Source organism: Sminthopsis crassicaudata, chromosome 2 (genome assembly GCF_048593235.1).
Source record: "Sminthopsis crassicaudata isolate SCR6 chromosome 2, ASM4859323v1, whole genome shotgun sequence".
Lineage (NCBI taxonomy): Eukaryota > Metazoa > Chordata > Mammalia > Dasyuromorphia > Dasyuridae > Sminthopsis > Sminthopsis crassicaudata.
In genome coordinates, this window is record NC_133618.1 from 6,376,799 (window position 1) to 6,390,584 (window position 13,786).

At 54.8% G+C, this 13,786-nt stretch overlaps 1 protein-coding gene across 10 annotated transcripts in view; it reads left to right on the forward strand.

The window, feature by feature from the left end:
- Positions 1-8,115, forward strand: part of CYRIA (CYFIP related Rac1 interactor A) — a 51,781-nt gene extending 43,666 nt beyond the window's left edge. For 9 of the 10 annotated variants that reach the window (XM_074285406.1, XM_074285409.1, XM_074285407.1 and 6 more), the window contains 3 exons: positions 977-1,103; positions 2,160-2,230; positions 4,454-4,613. In XM_074285406.1, the coding sequence (XP_074141507.1) occupies positions 977-1,103; positions 2,160-2,230; positions 4,454-4,517 (262 nt within the window). In that variant the 3' untranslated portion in view covers positions 4,518-4,613. Of the gene's footprint in view, positions 1-976; positions 1,104-2,159; positions 2,231-4,453; positions 4,614-5,454 lie in introns of those variants that run through there. The other variant, XM_074285414.1, reaches the window with a different exon arrangement.
- Positions 8,116-13,786: the final 5,671 nt, after the last annotated feature.

Sequence of the window (13,786 nt, forward strand, 5' to 3'; positions counted from 1 at the left end):
GTTCTCGGGACTTGTTAGGGACTTCCCGCAGAATTCTTCCTGCGGCCCGTGTGCGGTGCAGACGCGGCCCAGAGGAGCCAGGCTGATAAAGCAACCCCGCCCCTTTGTAAAAGCGCGTGAGATCCCGCTCTAAAGCCCCGGGGAGCTCGGAGGGCACCGAGTCCTTCACAGACCTGCGGGACAGGAGCCCGGGGGTGACCAGGTAGTGTGTGGGAGGGGTTCGCATCCGGCTCCCCTGACTCCCTCTGGAAGGGGGGGCCGCTTCGGGAAGAGACTTAGCTACAAGTCCGTTATAGAAGTTCAGATGGTGGTCACGTGAGCGGAGAGAAGAGGGGGGTAAAGGAAGACTCGGGGAGTCCTTGCATGCTGGGCCGTAGGAGAGCAGAGTCAGAATCACCGCGCTAGGAGCCGGGAGAAAGACTCCCCTACGACCAGACTAGAGGTCGGCAGAGCAAGGGCCCGAAGGAACGGCCGAGCAGGACGCGGCCGGGGTCTCCAGCCCCTCCCTCCTTTCTCCCCATCCCTCCCGGCCCGGTCCATTCTTCAGGCTGTCAGCAGCTGCTTCTTCCTCCGTCCTGGAGTCTTCCTTCTCACCCTCCCGGGCAGCCGGAGCGATTCCGGCATCTCTGCCCATGCAGGGGGCGCGGCCGGAGCTCCGCTCTCCGTCCCCGCCGCGCGGGCCCTGCTCAGGAGGGGTTCCCGGTCAGACGCTCGGGCCGACGCGGCCTTTGCTCCGTGTCCCCGGGGGCGGAGGGGGACGGTGGGACCACTGCTAGCTGCTTGTCCCAGAAACGGATTTAAGTTCAACTTTAACTCAAGCACTAACCCACACAACGTAAATTTAAACGTGCTCAAAAGGGGGCGTCTCTTCTGGCCCGCAACAGGCTTCTGTAGAGGAAAATACACAAAAACGTCGGAGGCCTAAAAGCAGCTGGGGGGGGGGGGCAGAACTGACGGGCGCCTCCTTGTGTCCCAGAGAGTACCGGAGCCGATTCACCAGTGAGGAAAGCCTTCTGTTCTGCATGCGCGTCATGGTGGGCGTCATCATTCTCTACGACCACGTGCACCCCGTGGGGGCTTTCTGCAAGACGTCCAAGATCGACGTAAGCGGGGGTGGGGGGGGGGGTGGGGGTGGGTGGGTGGGGAGCCTGTGGCCCCTGGGGTGCGTCCAGGTGCTCGGGGCGGCCTCGGGGTCCGAGAGATGGCCAGATAAAGCACTTTGTGGGCTCTGCCGACGAGACTGACCCGCAGGCCGCCCTCGATGCTCAGTGACCACCCGCAGTCTTCGTGGGCTGGGGGGGGAGGGGGGAGGGGAATCCAGACAGATAAGGACGGAGAGACGGAAAAGAGAACGAGAGGGAAGGGTGGGGTTCCACGCAGAGAACCCTTACAGAGATGCCGCGGTTCTAGGCTCCCCCAGCTTGGACTCTGCCCTTCCTGAATCAGAGAGGGGGAAGGGAACTGGAAGCACAGAACCGGCCATGGCCCGTCCATCCCGTCCATCCCCCACCCCTCACCCCCCCCTCTCCCCCCCTACCCCCCCCCCCCCGCCTCTCCCTCCCCTTGGCCCCCGGACCCTCACACAAGCACCCCCTCCCCCCGAGCTTTTCCTCCATTGCCGCCTCGGCTCCTCCGCTGCCCGACAGGGGTCCTGGGCTGTGACCTGGGCCAGCCGGGGCGGGGGAGGAGCGGGCGGCGGAGGCTCTCTCGAGGGGCCTGGGGGGGGGGGCTCCGCAGTGCGGGCTCTGGCCACCAGGTGGCTCCCCAGTCATGGGATTGCCGGGGAGTAAACCCTGTAGAATCCGGTAAAGGTCCAGGGGGGTCTCGTTGGGAAATCTGGCCCAGATGGCGGCTCTCCTGCCCCCCGCCCCTCCCCCACTCCCCAGCCTGACCCCGGAGGGAGAGGGGGCGGCGCGGTGGGGGGCGTGAGCCGGAGTGTGGCGTGGGGGTACATCGTGGTGGGATGCAGGCACCGGGCGGCCATAGCTGCCCCAGGAGAGGGGAGGGGGAGGGGGGTTCAGCCCGGCGGAGCCCGGGCCCCTCACCTTCCGGGACATAAAGTGGGGGCGTGCGGGGGGGGGGGGGGAGGCGCGTCCGGCCCCCCCCTCCCCCCTGTCTGTCCGAGAGCCCGCGGGGGCCTGACTGCGTTTCTCCCCCAGATGAAAGGCTGCATCAAGGTGCTGAAGGAGCAGCCCCCCGACAGCGTGGAAGGCCTCCTGAACGCCCTCCGGTGAGCCCGGACAGGGGGCAGAGCCCGCGGGAGGTCCTGGACAGGGCCGGGCGGGGCCCAGAGGGGCAGGCGCCGCTCCAGGGGAACGGAGCCGGCCGAGGGAGGAGCCTGGTCTGGGCCTGAGACCGGCCAGAAATAGAGGAGGGGGATGGGCGGCTCAGATCCGCCCCTGAGCCGGGGTTAAGCACCTACTGTGTGCAGGGATTCTGAGCCGCAGGAAGCGGGCCCAGAGTCTGGGAGCTCAGGGCTAAGGGAGGAGGAGCCAGAGGGTTCTCCCAAGGAGACGCGAGGATGCAGGGAGGCCCATTTGGGAGGAAAGGCCCGGACGGGCGCAGGTCTTGTGAGACGGTCTCCCAAAGTGCACGGAGCCTGGGAGGGGGAGGGGCAGGCACGGGAGCTTTGAAGGACTCGGACATCCTGGGCGGTTCTGGGGGGACCTGGAGACCCCCGGCTCTTCGAGGAGGGGGAGACCCGGCCAGAGCCGGGCTTTGAGAGGCGGGGCCGGAGGAGGGCCCACCATGCCAGGGGGCGGGGTCCAGGCAGCAATGGCTGCGGAGGAGAGGAGGGAGGCAGGGAGGCCCGGGTGCTAGAGCCCATGGGCCGGAGCGCTGGATTGTTCGAAATACGGCTGGACCTGGGCCCAGAAGCGCGGGAGCCGGTCCGTCCCTGGGACATCAGCCCGAACTTGTTCTGGATGGCTGAGAGGGGATCAACCGGGGCCTGGGCCAGGCCGAAGGGGGGGGGGGGACGGAGCCAGGAGAGGCTGTCCCTCTGGGGGACCGCAGGTCAAAAGCCGAAGCATAAGGGGTTAGGAAGCAAGGGAGAGGGAAGGGGAGGCAGAAGCAGGAAAAGGGGGGCCAGGGAGGGTGATAGCCCTTGGGGGGGTCACAAGAGGGTTCTAGACTAGAGGCTTCCTCCCCTGGGTTCTCTAACTAGAATCTAGCACTTGCAGTCGAAGGTCTGTGTCCAGCCCCAGCTGTTCCCTTTCTCCCCCTGGGAGTCAGGCCGTGTCACAGGCAACATGTCATGGGGCAGGAGGGTCTTCCTTTGCCGCTGGGGGGACGCCCTCGCCCATGGGGGGGGGGGGCGGGGAGCTCCTGCCCTGGCGGAGAGAGCGCCCACGGGAAACCGACCCGGCTTCTTAAGTAACTCGATGGGAGTTTCCCGTCCAAGGAATTCTTGCCTTAATGTCCCTGTCAAAAAAAGGTCAGCGAAGGTTGGTCTGGACAGTTATTCGGAACTTATGGGAGCGCTGTGGTCTCAAGGCCTTCACCATTTAACCAAGGACGAATGTGTCCCGACAGGGCCAGGGACCTCCCGCTGTGCGGGGGGGGGGGTCTCCCGACTCCGGAGTCCGGGTCTCGTCCTCATTTCTGGTCCTCTTAGGACCCAGCCGGTCGTCCCCATGTTACACTATGAGCCCCCTGAGAGAAAGTGTCAGGTGTATGCCCCCACACCCGCCCCAGGGCCCGGAAGGCAAGAGGCGCTTCCCAAAGGCCCCGGCATTCAGCGGCGATTCTGTGTCCTGTCTCACAAGGCGGGGGTGAGCAAAGGGCTTTCCTTGTTTTCTACTCATTTCACCCTGTTTTGTTTCGCATTTGAGAAAAGTGCTTTCTAAGCTTTAGAACATTATGCTTTTCTCATTTTACAAACAAAGAAACTGAGGCACAGAGAAGGAAGTCGTGCTCCGATTTCAAGTGCAACAAGTGCCCGGCTGGCCCAGAAACCACACCCTTTGTCTAAATAAGTGTCTGAGGGGCAGCAGAGTCAGCTGTGGAGGGGCACGCCCCACCTTTGGACAAGGCCTTTAGCCTCCATGCACAGCAAAGGCGCCCTCTGGGGCTGTCCGGTGCTCCAGCCGAGGACTGCCTGCTCCTGGGGGGTCCCAAGCCCAAGGGCCTGGGATGAGGGGCCGGGGTGGGCAGAAGGAGCCGTGAGTGCACGGGGCAGAGAGGCAGGCGCAGATCTCCGTGTATCTGGAGAAAGGTTTGCGTAGTTGAAGCTTTGGTGCAGAGGAGGACGTTGGGGAACTGCGAGGAGTCAGAGCGGCGGGGACCCCACTCCTTGTGTGTGCTGCACAAGCTGACCGTCCTGGTCCTCAGTCTCCTCATCTGGACAGTGGCAGGGCTGGGGCCGGGCCCGCGGAGCCCCGCCCGGCAGTGCCGAGAGCCGGTACCCGCCGGGCCGGCCCGGGAGCTGACTCCTGCCCGCTGCTTCCCGCAGGTTCACCACGAAGCACCTGAACGACGAGTCGACCTCCAAGCAGATCCGAGCCATGCTCCAGTAGGCCCCGCGCCCGAGGATCCCGGGCCCTGACCTCAGAAGATGTATATGTTTACATAATTTAATACAGATTTATGTTAATACTTGTGTATTTACATAACCATTTCCTCCCTGTCACCGAGATGTATGGCTCTCGGGCCCTCACCTGACTGTTTCTCGCAGCCCGGAGCGAGACATAAATTTCCTCCGCAGCCTCCCCTTGACCTTCAGGCAGACAAGCCCCCTTCCCCCCTCCCAGCCGGGAGAAGTGAGGCTTTGTGCGGGGGCTCAGGAGCTCCCTTCACCGGCCCCTCGGCTGTCGGGCTCCCTCCCAGTCTGGGGCAGCCCTTCCTCCCGCACCCCGGCCCTGGGGGAGAACCGAGTTCGAGAGGCTCAGCCAGCCTCGTTCCGTCTCAGCTGGGCTGAAAGCGAGGCCGTCTTCTCCAGAGAGGGGAACTAAATTTACTCTAAACACTTTTAGAAATTAAATAAAAGTAATAAGAAGTGGGGTGCGGAGGCCGCAGAGCTGGGGAGCATCATGCTCCTTCGAAGGCCCCCCACGTGTGCGACGGCCTCCGGCCTGGAGCAGCCTCTCCTTGGCGCTCTCCATCACTCGCAGGACGGGTTTCCTTCTCTCTCTCAAGCAGCATCCCAGAGCTCAAGGGAAGAGGGAACCCTCTGCCCTCCCCCCCTGCTGAGCCCTCTGCCCTTCCCCCTCCCTCAGAAGCCGGAGCTGAGCCCTCTGGACCTTGAGCTCCGTCTGCCCAGACCCCTCCAGGCCAGCTCCTCCCGGGGCTCTGTGCATTGGGAGGGCCCCGGTTTCTTCTGCCCGATTCTGAGGAGCCGGACGGGCTCTTCATCCTCCAGTCACCCAGGTTTAGGTTCTGGATCATGGCCGATTCTTCGGCTTTAATCAGAGCGTCATGATCAGGAAACGCTTCTGACTCTCGGTCTCTCCCCAGAAGCCTCCCCCAGCGTCTGCGTCCTCCTCCCTGCCTCAAGGGCCGGCCTGGCAAAGCTTTCCCGGAGGATGGAGGGTCCTGCAGGGCCCCATGAGCATCATCCAGGAAGATGGCCCAAGAGGGTCCTGTGGGAGGTGCTGTTTTGCTGAACTTTCTCCCTTTTACTGTGAGGAAACTGAGGCACAAAGAAGGGGAGCGGGAGCTGCCCAGATCATTCTGGGGCAGAGCTAGAGCCCACCTCCTGGCTCCAGTCCAGTCCCAGCCCGCTGCTCCCCAGCTCGGGAGACTTGAAAGAGCGAAATGAGGGGCTGCGTTCTGGGGCAGATGGGGAGCCAGACTCCAAGTCGGGAAGCCTTGCTTCGACTCCCACCTCACATTCACGGTAGCCTGGGAAGCCCCTTACTCTTCCAGACTCATTTTCCTCATCTGTAAAATGGGGATAATAACAGCGCCTGCCTCCCCAGTCCTGGGGCAGAGCAGAGGAGATCTTGTTTGTCAAGTGTTTAGCAAGCCTTCAAGCCCCGGCAATGGGAGCTCAGATTATTTATTGCATTTAAATAACCTTTGATTATTGGTGTGATAGGAAGGGGTGGGGAGAGCCCAGGAGGGGCCCTTCTGCTGGAACAGATCCCCGGTGTGGCTCGTTTTGTGGTCCTGACCGGATTCTCCCATGGAAAAGTTCCCGTGGCTTGTGTGACTCTGGGCAAGTCCACAAAATAAGGAAAATGGATTCGGCCAAGTCCAAGGTCCTGGACAGCTCTACAAAGGGGATCTCATGGTTAGGCTTCCTGGGAATTCCCCTCCACAGAAGGCGAGATCCCTATGACTCCGAAGTCTAACTGGATCTGGGATCCACCCTGGTGTCCTTCCCAGAGCCAATCCAGATAATCTAAAATGGAGCAAGAGGCCAGCGGAGGCCTGGGGCTGGGCCTCTGACGTTCAGGCCCTGCCGGCCACCTCAGCTCTGAGTCCGAGCCGGCTCGCCTTCATGCTGGGCCAGAGTGAGCTTCCGTCCGTGGATCCCCCCCCCCCCCCCCCCCCCCCGTCCCGTACCTATGAAGTTTTTGTTTGTTTTTTAACCTGAGGGGAAGACGTGAAATCTGCCCCATGAAATTTCACTTTAATTACTTGGGCCCATCATCCAAACTGTCAAGATAGCTTGAGACCCTGGTTCTTTCATTCGCATCACTTTGCTGCCCCTGCCCCTGCCCCCCCAAGACATCAAAACTCTGCTGACTGTAGAGCTGGGCTGCAGCAGCCCTCAGCCCTGCGCCCCAAACGCAGGCCCACTTCACACACAAACGATGGGTGGGTCTTGCCCAGAGTCCCACAGATTGCAAGGAGACGGGCCGGGACCGTGTGCCCGAGGACGAGAGCTCTCAGAGTCCATCCAGACCAGTCCCACCCCTTCCACAGGTGAGGAAACGAGGTTCCAAGGAAGTCAGCGTCTTCTGCCTCCGTTACCTTCTGTGCCTTCGCCAAAGTCCTCGACGATAAAATCGATCGGAACCAGCTCGAGAACGTTTGCCAAACTCCACTGTCAGACCACAAGGGGGAACCTGGGTCTGCATCCTGGGTCAGAAAACAGCAGCTGTCCGAGCGAGCCCAAGGCGCTTAGGAGGGCCCGGGCCCTTCCGTTAGCCGGGACAGTCATAACACAATTAATTCTGGAAAACAAGGGTGTGACCCCTGACCTCCGGACTATTAGGATACATGAAAACAACATCTGTGGTCCTTGAAGGGCGTGGACGTGAGTGATGGCCAGTGTAGCCCTCCTCTGGGGCCTGATGGGTAGGAGCTGCTTGAATCCACCGCGGGGCCTCGGACGGCCAGGGGACCAGACAAACTCATGCTTGTGGGGGAGATACGGAGAACGCCGTGTCCCCCATCAGCCACCGTAGGACCAAGTACTGGAAGAGACATAAAGATGCTGGGGGGAGCACCTTTTCCATCGCCTCCTTTCCCAGAGGAGTCTCAGAGAAGGGAAATGGCTGAAGGTCTCATGAAGGGGGTAAGGAACAGATTCGAAATGAGTATTCTGAATTCAGACCCATCTTTCCCAGCCCCACGTGGGCTCCAGAGAAATGAGAGATTCAGAACCAGGATTTCAGTGTTCCGGGCCAGAACTTTTAGATTCCCACTGATACAGCTTTCCATCCCCGCCCTCACCCACCACCGCCAACTTTGCCCACGACCTCAAGGTGAGAGGAATCTGCAGCTGGCAAAGTCTTAGAGTTGGAAGAGAAATAGTTCCATCCTCCTCCCCTCCCCTGCCCTTGCCCAGAAAAAAATAGAGCCATGTTTAAGGGAGGACCGCTGGCCCACTCCTTAGGCGGTGGAGAGAGTAGTCTCAGCGGTCCACTGATGACTTCCTTTTGGAAAACGGCTTGGACTAGACTGCTCTGGATTTGTGAGCGATTTGACACTGATGGAGATGGGAGCTTTCTCTTTAGGAATCAGACCCACTCGTGTGCCAGTTGTGTCTAAACAGGACTGCCCCTCCTCCCCTGCCCCTCCTCCCTTACCCCTCCTCCCCAAAATCTGGCCCGGGGTGCTCATTTGCTCTTTTCAGAAACTGTCGCCCGTCCTGGCCTGCCCTTGCTCCTTTTGTACAGAAGTTTTGAGTGTAAAATGAAATAAAATTTGGTACATATCCTGAGATCCCCGGATCCTGCTTCTTTTCTTAAAGGTCAGCACCAGGGTCAGCTTCACTTTGGGAATATCTTAGAGCTCATTGAAGGCCCCCATTTTAGAGAAGAGGAAACTGAGGTCCCTGAAAGTCAAAACTACTCGAACATTTACTAATGTGTGTGTGTGTGTGTGTGTGTGTGTGTGTGTGTGTGTGTGTATACTAAACTTCACAATTATTATTTCATGTGTGTGTGTGTGTTTCAGGGAAAGAATTATAAAACTAAAGAAATTCCCTATCCTGATCAAGTTCATTTTCTAATGGAGGAAACAACACACAGTGAAATGTTAACCAGGGAGGGGCATTTGTACAGAAATGGTGGCCAGAGAGGGCATTTTGTGCAGAAATGGCAGCCAAGGAGGGGCATTTTGTGCAGAAATGGCAGCCAGGGAGGGACATTTTGTGCAGAAATGGCAGCCAGGGAGGGGCATTTTGTGCAGAAATGGCAGCCAGGGAGGGCATTTTGTGCAGAAATGGCAGCCAGGGATGGGGCATTTTGTGCAGAAATGGCAGCCAGGGAGGCATTTTGTGCAGAAATGGCAGCCAGGGAGGGGCATTTTGTGCAGAAATGGTAACCAGAGAGGGCATTTTGTGCAGAAATGGCAGCCAGGGAGGGGCATTTTGTGCAGAAATGGCAGCCAGGGAGGGGCATTTTGTGCAGAAATGGCAGCCAGGGAGGGGCATTTTGTGCAGAAATGGCAGCCAGGGAGGGGCATTTTGTGCAGAAATGGTAACCAGAGAGGGCATTTTGTGCAGAAATGGCAGCCAGGGAGGGGCATTTTGTGCAGAAATGGTAACCAGAGAGGGCATTTTGTGCAGAAATGGCAGCCAGGGAGGGGCATTTTGTGCAGAAATGGCAGCCAGGGAGGCGTTTTGTGCAGAAAGTTAATGGATGGTAAATAGGGCCATAGGAGAATATATCGACACAGTCTATCCAAGAACAATGGCAAAATCATGATTTGTGGTTCTGGAACTAGAAGGGGAGAGGATTCCACATAAACTGTAGCAAGCTATTTAGAGATGAGAGTCCCCGAGAAGCAACAGCCCCAAGCGCCTGAGCCAGAACCTAAGATTTCAGATCCTGTGCCTTGACCACCAGATGTCACTGCCCTTTGTAGAGCAAATGTTTACTGAATATTTGAGCTTCTCAGGGCCTGGCTCACCATGTAAAACACGGAGAAATGGTGAAGAGTGGCAAATGGCTCGACTTTGGTCCCCACCTAAATGATCTGGATGGCTGGGGATGGACCCCAAGCTCCATAGGAGTCAGCTGTGCGACATGGCAGCCAGAAAACCAAATCTGCTCTGAGGTTACAGGAAGGACATAAAGCAAATCTCTCCCATGAATGACACGGTTCTGATGCTGCCGAACTCTGTCCTGGTCAGAACCCAGTTAATTTTAAGGATATTTCTGAGAAGGCAAAGAATTTCCAGGGGAGAGCACCGGTGATGTGTCTCCTTAGAAAGCAGCAAGGTGGACTACAGGAAGTGGGGTGAGGTAATAGATACAGCAGCAAGCCATGAGTCAGGAGGACTTGAGTTCAAATCCAGTCCCAGTCACCCTAAGCAAATCACTTAATTGTGTCTCAGCCTCCTCATCTGTAAAAATGAACTAGAGAGGGAAACAGCAACCACTCCGGCACCTCTGCCAAGAAAACTCCAAAGGGCATCGTAGAGTTTGACACAACTAAAATGACTCAAGAGCAACTAGTCAAGAAAAACTTCCTAAGCATCAGAGCTCCCTCAGTGGGAAATAGATTCCCTTGAAAGGTGGTGAGCTCTCCAGCACCGGAAGTCTTCAAAAAGAGGTTGGTTCCTGGTCAAGGATCTCATGGGGCGATTCTTGGTCACATTTGCTTGAACCAGACTTTTTAAGGATACATCTGGCTCTGAGATTCTTTGCCAGGGGACTCTAAGTCTGGTTCAGTTATTTTAATATAAAGCACCATCTCCTGTAAAGGGCTAGAACTGAGCAATGCACGTGAGACTAATTGCCAATTGGACAGTTCCCTATTAACTTGTCTGAAGGTTGACCCTCCCCAGCTGTTCTGTGCTGACTTGATTGGTGGGACAAAAAGGGAGGAGTGACGTGTGTGGGAGGAGGAGGAGGAAGAGGAATTGAGACGCAGACGCTGACTCAGTCTCTCCAGGCGTTTGAGGGAGGAAGGTGTGTGTGAGGTTGCTAGGCCTAACCCCCTGACCTTGACCGTAAAAGATCAAGAATAAAGACATTTAGTGATCCTGACTCCAGCTGATTTCTGGGAAAACAGAGTTCCAGCAATCTCTCAAGCAAATTGTCCGCACAATCAGTCAAGAGGCTTTTCTAAATTCTGAAAGTCCTTCTCCCAATTCAGATGAATGGGGTTCCTGAGGGAGGCTCTATCACTCCCTCACAGTTATACTGGGTGCTCCCAAGGAGGTGGGATGGGTTTTCTCTGCACTATTTAATAGCTCCGCCCCCATTCTGGTCACCATTATCAATTACCAGAGAGGCTTCGTTTCATTTAGCCAATGAACATCGATTCATTTTTACAAAGAGCTATTTACTAAGACAAGCACATCCCTTTCCTTCCCTCCTGTACCATGCTTCGGACCTTGTAGACAGTCGCCTCTGACGTAGCTCAGTTTCTACGTGGTCACTTCTAGATCCGTTCCTTTTGCTCCCTCTTGGTCACCTTTGACCTTCCTTCTAGACAGTGTCAATTGGTTACTCAGGACCTTGGTTCTCTCCACACTGGCAGTCCCCCCCAATCCAGCATGGTCTCCACTGATGGTCCACTCGTGAACCCCCAAAGCCAAAGTCTAATTTGATTCTCCTGCACCTGAGAACAGCAAAAACTAGGCATGAGTCAGAAAGAAGCAAGAGCCAAGTCACGCGCTCTCCAGCTACATGGCAGTGAGGGGCAGGGCCCAAGGCTCTTCTCCCACCCGGAGGCTCATGGCATCTCTTGCCTGCCCGCTCAAAACCAATCAGAAAGGCAAGCTGAAGTACTGGGAAACTCTTTCCAAGTGTCCTGCCAGTTCTGACTCAGCAGCCCACCAAAAGCCATTTCCTTACAACATGGTGAATAGATTGTGCCTTCCCCGAGCCCATGAGGGGATTTCATCAGCTGAGCACTTTGCTCACGTTCATCAATTCTGGCTTGGCCAGTCCTCCGATTCTCTGGGAACCTACTCTAAATGAAGAGCTGAGCTGGGTGCTGAGTACACAAATGCAATAAATCAAACAAACCCTATCACAAAGCATGTATTCTGACGGAGTCGGCTTGAGATGGGGGGAGAAAATCCGAGAGGAGGGAGTCCGGTTTTGTTGCATGGAGCTGCCCCCTGAAATCGGACTTGATTCAACAGGCTGAGATGGGAGCAGGAATGGGAACACTTCTGGGGTGGATGCATTGAGACACTGAGCCTTGTCTCTAGGGGCAGAGGCTCTTAAAGTGAAATTGGAGTTTATGGAGGCAATAGATCTTTCCTGGCCTTAAAACAGGGAGAATTCTCCCCTACCCCTCACCCCCACCAAATTCCTCCTTAGTCCTGAGCCTAAGAACGGAGGGTCTCCTGCTTCCCTCCTGACTCTACAAAATACATGGTCCCCACATCTTCCTCTGTCTGCCCAGCCACATTACAGCTACTGGCCAGAAGGAGTCCTCCATCTTCCCTTTCTCCCTTCAGTTCACAGACTTTTTCATTTCCCTTTGAGCTTTATAACAACCCTTTGGGGCGGTGGGTTTGGACTTGTGATTATTTCATTCTATACGAGAATTCTGCTGGAGCCAGCTGGAATGGACCAGCTCAGACTGAAGCTACAAATAAAGGCTTGCTTGAGTGTTTTGCCACCTGTCTGCTGGTGGAGAAAATGTTAACGATCCAGATCCAGATTAAATTTAAAATTGTGTCATTTGCTTTTTTATGAGCTGGTGATTAAATATTTACCACCACACCACTGAGCATAGGGAATCGTCAATGGGAAACTGATCGACAATTTGGGTACCGAGTCAACAGACTTTTATTAAGTGCCTACTATGTGCCAAGAGTTGAGAGATTATGTCATTTGCCCACAAAGTCACAGAAACAATAGTACATGCATTAGTGTGGGGTCTAACTCTGCCTTTAATTGGGGCAGGGGAATGGGGCCATGTGTGTATCATAGTCAAAGATCTCAACGTAATCTGATACAAAGTTAACACAAGATGAATTTGAGCAACAAAACAAGTAACAGTAGCGGGTGTTTACATCCAGTTGGAAGCTTTACAAATCTCTTGAGACTCCAAGAACTCCCCTCAATAACAGCCATCCAGGGCTTTCCAATCCTCATTTCAGATTCGAGGAAGTCGAGAACCTGAGAAATGAAGTTGAGGATCGTTCATACATCCTGCAGACATTTACTCATCCCCAAGTGTCTGCCTGGCCTGGCACAAATACAAAAAGGGACCAGTTCATCCTGTCAAGAAGCTCACCTTCCATTGGGATGTAGAGAGTGAGGTCAGGTAACTATGTTATGCTTGTTAAAAATGATAGTGGTGGTTGTAAGTGGTTCCATTTTACAAATTAAAAAAAACTGAAAAAAATAAGGTTACGTGACCTGCTTAAGGTCACCCAGCTAGTGGGTGTCTGAGGCCAGATTTGAACCCATAAAGATGAGTTTTCCTGATTCTAAGCCCAATGCCCTATCCACTGGCCCATCTAACTACCAACCCCTCTTTCATGCGACAGTTCTTCGAATACTTGAAGAAAGCCAGTATATCGGTTCATCTTTTCTCCAGATTAAATAGTTCCTTTCAGTTTCTTCAAATTAACTTCTTATACATCATCATCCTTGGGAAAAAGAATTCGACTTTTTCAAGGAATTTTTTTAGTTTTTGTTTTTTAACATGTCCATTCCTAACACTTAGCAAAATTCTTGACACACACTAGGTGCTTAATGAATATTTAACTGGTTGACTGTGGGGAGTTTGAGCTGGAAGAAATCTTGGGGATCATCTAATCCAGGAGTTCTCAAACTACAGCCGACCGGTAATGGCAAATGGGCTGAGGGGCGGAGACAGAGGGTGAGTTTTTGTTTTTACTATAGTCCGGCCCTCCCACAATCTGAGGGACAGTGAACTGGCCCCTATTTAAAAGGTTTGAGGACCACTGAACCTTTAATCTAACACTCTCATTTTACATATGAATCATCAGAAAAGGGAATAGAAGGACTGGCTTTTATATCCCACCGAAGAATCAGGGACACAGCCAAGACTGAAAACAAGATCTCTTTTGTTATGGAATGTTTTATTTCCTTTTATTAACTTTTATTATTTGGGGCTCAGGGCCATTTCTCCTGGATATTTGGCTGTCTGAAGCCTGTTTCCTGTTAATATTAACTTCATCTGGCTAAAATTTGACTCATGGAATGATAGTATTAAGGGAAGATCTTTCATATTCCTAATATAAGAAGCCAAAAAGGAGTTTGAGCTTCCCAGATTTAACTTCCTTTATTTGTGGAAGGAAACGCTTGCTTCTAGCTCTTTGATTACCTTCAGAACATGCAAATCTCCCCTTTTCAATTAACCCATTCTTAATTTTTTTTTAATGTACGTAGCCCTGTAACATTATTGTGTAGATTGTGGTAGATTCATGTTTAAATGTTTAAATCTGTAGCTT